This window comes from Phaseolus vulgaris, chromosome 11, assembly GCF_000499845.2.
Source record: "Phaseolus vulgaris cultivar G19833 chromosome 11, P. vulgaris v2.0, whole genome shotgun sequence".
NCBI classification, from domain to species: domain Eukaryota; kingdom Viridiplantae; phylum Streptophyta; class Magnoliopsida; order Fabales; family Fabaceae; genus Phaseolus; species Phaseolus vulgaris.
The window spans coordinates 16,610,977-16,618,310 of NC_023749.2; the positions used below are offsets into that span (position 1 = coordinate 16,610,977).

The 7,334-nt window shown below is 36.6% G+C and overlaps 1 protein-coding gene across 1 annotated transcript; it reads left to right on the top strand.

The window, feature by feature from the left end:
- Positions 1-1,789: 1,789 nt before the first annotated feature.
- Positions 1,790-3,536, top strand: LOC137835488 (uncharacterized). Its single transcript, XM_068644021.1, has 3 exons — positions 1,790-2,146; positions 2,285-2,729; positions 2,806-3,536. The coding sequence occupies exons 1-3, from the start codon at positions 1,790-1,792 to the stop codon at positions 3,534-3,536; spliced, it is 1,533 nt and encodes a 510-aa protein (XP_068500122.1).
- Positions 3,537-7,334: the final 3,798 nt, after the last annotated feature.

Here is a 7,334-nt window from a genome sequence, read left to right on the forward strand (position 1 = left end):
CAACAATCAAACACTAGGTAATGCACTCCTAGTCATGATCAAAATCCCTAATTTGACCCAATAACAAAGGGCGCATGGTAATATAAATAGACACAGATTCCAAGAATCATATACGTCATCATCCAGAACGAGAGCGTGGGAGTTCAACCGAGAGGTATTACGAAGTGGACTTTAAGCCTAACTCAACCTCATAAAATCGGCTTATGAAGTGAGGTTTGTTCCCACTTATATATTATGAAATTTCCTAATCTCTAGTCGATGTGAGATCTCCAACAAGAGAAATAAGCAAGATATAAGCTGACTGACCAACCGAGAAGTAGTTCAAATCGTTCTCTTGGTTCCAATCCCATTCGAGAACACAAAAAATACACAATATCAAGATTTTAATTTTAAAACCATCACCATGTCAATATGTTCAAACAAAAAATTCTTATAATATTCACGTTTTATATTTAAGATCTTTGCTAAGAACATTATATTAAAATGCTCTAAACTTTCTGTTATTAATCTTTATTTTATGAGAAAAGTTTTCAAATCAACAATAATTATACAAAATAAAAGAGATAGATGAGAAATAGTTTGTACGGTTGTGTATAGAAATACGTATAGAAGTGTGTGTAGGGGAAGAAGGAGATTGGCGCCATCGTAGTTATTGTAGTATCTATTGTTGTTAATTTGTGGGGCAAGAGAAAAGGACCCAAAATGTTCCATGGATAATTGGGCCACTTGGCCCACCAGTACTTCAATGGAGGAAACTAATCAAGGTTTTCGTCAATGCCACTTTACAACTGAAAACCAGTGCCAAAAGTTGTGAAAATTCGATTATATATACTTTAAATTTAAAATAAAATATAATTTTTTAATAAAAATTGAAAACAGTATTGTTCTTACAGCAGGGACCAAGAACACTCGAAATAGGTTAACAAGACTAATCCTTCAATCTTGGGTTGAATACTATCTTGGGCTGGGTACTTGATTTCTCTCCTCGATGGGAACTCTTGGCTTCTCCTCTCGGCTGGTGCTCTTGGCTTCTCCTCTCGGCTGGTGCTCTCGGCTGGTGCTCTCGGCTGGTGCTCTCGGCTTCTCCTCACAAGAGGTGGGGGGTACCTGCAAGTCGCTCTGATGCCAAAGTCAGAAAAGGTTTAATATTCATCAGATAAAATCACTCTTACCTTTTTCTTACTCTGGACTTCTATTTATAGGGTTTTCTTAATGGGCTTTTCTCCTTTTCTGTTGGACTTTCTCTTTACACCTTTTTATTATTTACACACCCCTCCTGTAGGTTTTAAACTTAATTGGGTTTCATTTTTATAGTAGTACTTATATTTTATTTTATTCTTTAATGTATATCTTTTTCACTCTCGGTTTAAACCTCTCGGTTTTAACCTTATCTCCCCTTGTTTACTTAATGTTGTTCTCGGCCTAAACCTCTCGGTTTTAGCCTACCAGTACACTAGCCCCCGAGACAGAAATATTTTATTTTAAGTTTAAACAAATATTTGTGTCTTAATATAATATAATAATTTTGACATTTGATTTGATTTGATATGGAACGCTTTGGTTTCTGCGCTTTATTTTGCTCAGTTTACATGACTTGACAGGAACTTGCCATTTTGACCGTTAGATGACATATTTTTGAATGGTGCCACATTGTTTATAACGTTTGAAATTCTAGGGTTTTCTCTGGGCTATAAATAGGTTTGCCATTGGGTTTTTTATGATTGTGTGAGCTTTGTTGCTGTTGAGAAGGAAGCATATTGTTAATCTTCGTTCAATTCTTGCGAAGGTAATGTCTCTTTCAAGTTCTTCTACTACTGATGAATTTTCAAGCGCGGGTGGTGAATCAACTGGCCGAGTGGTTCGAGAAGAAGTTCCTCCTGAGTCGAAATCTTCATCTGCTACTCCATCTTGTATGAATGATTCAAGTGGAGCTCCTGCTGTTGATATTCCTCAAGAATTTGAATTTATCGTGCCCCAGAAAAACCTTCGTCCTGGTTATCAATGGGTTAATCCTAAAGTCCGAGAGTATTTCTCGAAGTATCGTTCTGCTAACGAACTTCGGAGTTTTCTTTCCCGTTCTCAAATTTATTATTCTGATATTGAAAATGATATCATTTCATTTCGGCGTGTTGGAGATGTTGATAATGTGTGTCATGGCCGAGAAGGTGATAGCTATGAATTTTTTTATTTTTATGCTTGCTTTTTCAGAGATCTTCATATTTGATTGCCTTTGAACAATTTTCAAATGGGCGTTCTTAATTTTCTTAATGTTGCTCCTACTCAGCTTCATCCTAATGGTTGGGCTGCTTGGGCTACGATGCAAGCATTCAGTATTTTGTGTAAATTATTGTCACTTTCTCCTAGTCCCTCTGCGTTTCTATACTATTATAGTTCTCGGCCTGGTAAACGGCCGGGGTGGCTATCCCTTATTAGCAAATCCAACGTGTGTTTTCTTAAGCCTTTTACGTCGTCGTATAAGGATTTTAAGGGAAGTTTTTTCAAAATTCTAATAGAGCCAATAGGAAGAGAATACTTCTTTAATGGAAATTCTCCAAAATTTCCTCTATATTGGACGAAAGATCCTGTGAAGTTTAACTCAATATCCTTTCATTCGATGGGTGTGGCCGATCGTCATGTTATTGAAGTTTTTAGTCGTTTCTCGTACCAAGTTCCCACTCGTGCCTTGCTACAGTTGTATACTTCATCACATCCTCGAGAAGATCTTACTGGTACGTGGTTGTTCCGCATTTTCTTGCTTTTTAGGATGAGTTTTTTAACTTTGCTAAATTTTTTATTGATTTTCAGCTCTGATGGCAAGCACTAATCCGAAAGCTCGATCTTACTTTTCGAAATTGCTGAACAAAGTGGGTGATGTAACTCCCCGACGTGAGAATGTGGTAAATCCTGTTGTGGAAGTAGAAACCGTGGAACCTGTTGCTAATGTTGACGTGGTGGAACCGACAAGTAATGTCGATGTTGCTGGTCCTTCGAAGAAATCAAAGAAACGAGATAGGAGTAGCAAGAGGTCACATTCGTCTTCTCGGCGCCATCGCCATAGTGAAAATGTTTCATCTGAACCTCTTCCTGAGACGATTTTTAGTGCTACGACTAAGTATGCAAAGTTTGTTCAAACATCTTTTAGTGAATCATCTTACAATATGCTGAAAAATATGGATGCTGCTTCATTAGCAGATTCTGTTATTGAATTGTCAAGTAGAAATCTTTTGATTGGAAAAATGATGAAAGAGAAGAATGGGAACTGCGTGTCGTTATCTGAATTTGAAAAATTGAAGAATGATCTTGCTGAGTATAAGGAAAGGATGAACTCTTTATCTTTAGAGTTAGAAAAGATGAAAAAACAGAAAAAGGAACAAGAAATCGAGAATGAAGGTGTTGGAAAAGAAATTTCTGATTTGAAGAATGAAAATCTGAAATCTAGCGCAAAGAATGCTCAATTGTTCAAGGAGAATCAACTTCTGCGAATGAATCCGACAAGAACACCATCAAACTTATGGATGAGGAGATTAATCAGCTAAGGACTAATGTTTTTGAAGCCGAAAGTTTTATATTTGAATAGCACAAACTTGGCTTTGAGAAGGCTCTTCAACAAGCAAAATACTTTTATAAGATTCCTATTGATGAAGGTAATTTTGATGTTAAGAAGGACTTTTATAATGGTGAGCTAGTTCCTGCTAATGAGATTCCGGATAATGATGCTGAAGATATTAATATCGAAAATTAGGTATAGGGTTTTAAGTTTTATAGTTTGTCGGTTACCTCTCGGTTACTTGCTGAAAAGTACAATTGTTTTGGAATGCTGGGTTTGTTGGATGTTTGCATTCATGATGTAATTCCTTTTTGGGAACTTTGTTAATATAAATGTTTAAGCTTTTGTGGTTATCATCGTAATTTTATCCTTTATATTATGTTGTCTGGTTAAAATTTTCTTTCGGTTATAATCGTTGTGAGACTTGTTAGTTTTCGGTTTCATTATGTTGAAAGCGTTAAAAATGTTAGAATTGTTTGAGCTCACCTCTCGGTTTTAATGATCATTAGTTTAAACATGACATTCAGTTAGAGCATGAAGATATTGACAATGTTATAACCTGGACCTTTCGGTTTTTTAAGCGTGATATTTCGGATTATAATCATTTAACATTAAAGGCCTTTCGGTGTTTAACCCAATATTGACCCCTTGGGTTATTTATTTTAAATTTAAAACATTCATTTGTTAATAAAATTGTTACCGGGTTCTTTCGATTGGGATTTAAAAAAGTATATTACCCCGTGATTATCGCATTGGATTATTTGATTTCGGTTTTATCGTATTGGATTATTTGCTTTCGGTTTTATCGCACAAGCATTTTTTATCTTTTAAATTGTGAAGTATAAAGTTATTAATCAGAAACCTTTAATTTATTAAGGTTGATTCATAATTGATACATGATTGATTGGAATATGCAATTGTCGGTTTAGCAATGTATTTTGAATGAGTAGCTTTCGGTTTTTCGAATTGTAAAGTTACTGTTTTAGACCTGGCGTTTTTTGAAGGTGTAAAGATCATGTATCTTTTAACTCTGATCTTTCGGTTTTCGTTTGAGATAAAACGTTTAAGATTGACAGTTTTAAAGGAAGATTCTGATGGCAGGGATTTCATCTGATTTGAAGGCTTTCAAAAGTGAGAAGTATATTTATGTTTGTTCGGGAGGGATTTCACCTGAAGTGAAAGCATCCAAGCCCAAAAAAGTTATGTAAATCAACTCTCGGGTGGGATTTCACCTGAAATGAAAGCATCCAAACCCAAAGAAATTGTGTAAATCTATTCTCGGGTGGGATTTCACCTGAAATGAAAGCATCCAAGCCCAAAGAAGTTATGTAAATCTATTCTCGGGTGGGATTTCACCTGAAATGAAAGCATCCAAGGCCGAGAAACGAAGAATGAATATGTACATAATGGAAGATAACAAGACGGATTGTTTCTTGAGAATTCTTCTTCATTATATGATAAATAATTACATAGTCTTCTTTTTACATCTATTTTAACTAAAATAAAATTTTAGATGACTTGCATTCCAGGTTCTCGGTATCACTTTCTCTTCCAAAGTTTCTAATCTATAAGCTCCATTTTGTAAGTTTTCTAGCACCCTAAAAGGACCTTCCCAATTGGATGCCAACTTTCCATGTCGTGGATCCTTTCGAGCATCAGTTCGCATTCTCCATACCAGATCACCTTCTTTAAAAGCCCTAAATTTTACTTTTGCATTAAATCTCTTCATTGCTCTTCGTTTGACTGTAGTCTCCTTTATTTTTGCTTTTTCTCTAAGTTCTTCAATAAGATCAAGATCGGTTCTCAGACACTCATTGTTGATATTCTAGTCTTCCATTTGTCTTCTTAATGTGGGTTCATTAACTTCTACTGGTAACATTGCATCTGTTCCGTAAGTGAGATTGAACGGTGTTTCTCCAGTTGATGTTTGCGGTGTGCAACGATATGCCCATAAGATCTCCGGTAATTTCTCTGCCCATAATCCTTTAGCAGTCCCCAACCTCTTTTTTAATTGTCCAAGAATAACCTTGTTTGCGGCTTCGGCTTGTCCATTCGTTTGCGGATGTTCAACTGAAGTGGTTGTGGGCTTGATTCCCAAATCTGCATAAAATTCCATAAGTTTTTTGTCAATGAATTGTCGGCCATTGTCACTTACAATAGTATGTGGGATTCCGAATCGACATATTATATTTTTCCATACAAACGTTTGGACTTGCTGTGCCGTTATCTTTGTCAATGCCTCTGCTTCTATCCATTTTGTAAAGTAGTCTATAGCTACTATCATGAATTTTGTTTGGCCTCGTCCAAGTGGGAATGAGCCAAGTATATCAATTCCCCATTTTGCAAATGGCCATGGAGATATAATTTCTTGCAACTCCTGCGCTGGGATATGATTTAAGCTCCCAAACTCTTGGCATTTTCTACATGTTTTGACATAAACTTCACAATCCTCTCGGATTGTTGGCCAATAATAACCAGCTCTGCAAACCTTTTTTGCCATTGTTCGAGCTCCGCAATGCAGTCCACAAATTCCTTCATGAAGTTCTTTGACCACATATTCTGCTTGTTCTTTGGTCAAACATTTTAACAGGGGCATGGAATATCCCCTTTTATATAGCTCATCACCGATTAGAATGAAACTAGCGACTTTCTTTGCTGTTTTGGCATCCGGCTCAACACCTTGCTCCTGGGTCTTTATGATTTCAATGTATGTTTTTATCCAGTCATCTTTGGATGTTATAATATTGAAGCATTCGTCCAGACTAACTGTCGGATGACTGAGGGTTTGTTGTATGACGGAATTGTGTTGCACTTGCCTTTGTTGGCTTGCTAACTTAGACAATGAATCTGCTTTCATATTCAATTCTCTTGGAATATATTTCATCTCGGCTTTGTTAAAACATTGCATAATATTTAAGACTTTATGATAATATTTCATTAACAAAGGGTCTTTTACCTGATACTCCCCGTGCACTTGTAACACCGATAGCTGTGAATCAGTTTTGCAAATGACATTTTCCACTCCCATGTCTCTGGCTAATAACAATCCTGCAATAAGAGCTTCATATTCGGCCTGGTTGTTGGATGTTTTGAACTCGAATCTTAGCGCCATCTCTACTTGGAAATTATCTGGTCCTTCAAGTACTATTCCTGCTCCGCTTCCTCTTTTGCTTGACGCGCCATCTACATACAAAGTCCACTGGTCCTGTTGTGCTGATGTTGGCATCTGAATGATAAAGTCTGCAAGAGATTGGGCTTTGATTGGTCCTCTTGGTTCGTATTTGATTCCATACTCCGAAAGCTCCATTGACCATGTCACCATTCGACCTGCAAGCTCTGGTTTTTTTAAAATTTTAGATATTGGAAAATTTGTCCTCACAATTATCTGATGATTCTGAAAGTATGGTCGAAGGCGTCTTGCAGCATACACTAATGTTAGGGCAATTCTCTCAACTTTGGGATATCTGGTTTCGGCATTTTGTAGGGTTCTACTCACAAAATATATCGGTTTCTGCTCTGGGTTTTCTTGGATTAAAGCAGCTCCTATTGCTTCATTTGAAGTGGCTAAGTAGACTATGATGGGTTGATTGGGTACAGGTTTTACTAAGATTGGAGGTTCAGCCACCATGCTTTTTATTTGAGATAAAGCTTGCTCACATTGTTCACTCCACACAAAGTTTTCAGATTTTTTCAACAAGTTTATAATCAGTTTGGTTTTCTCAGCCAATATTGGCAGAAATCTTGATAATGAATTCAGCTTTCCTACTAGCCTTTGTACTTCTTTTAG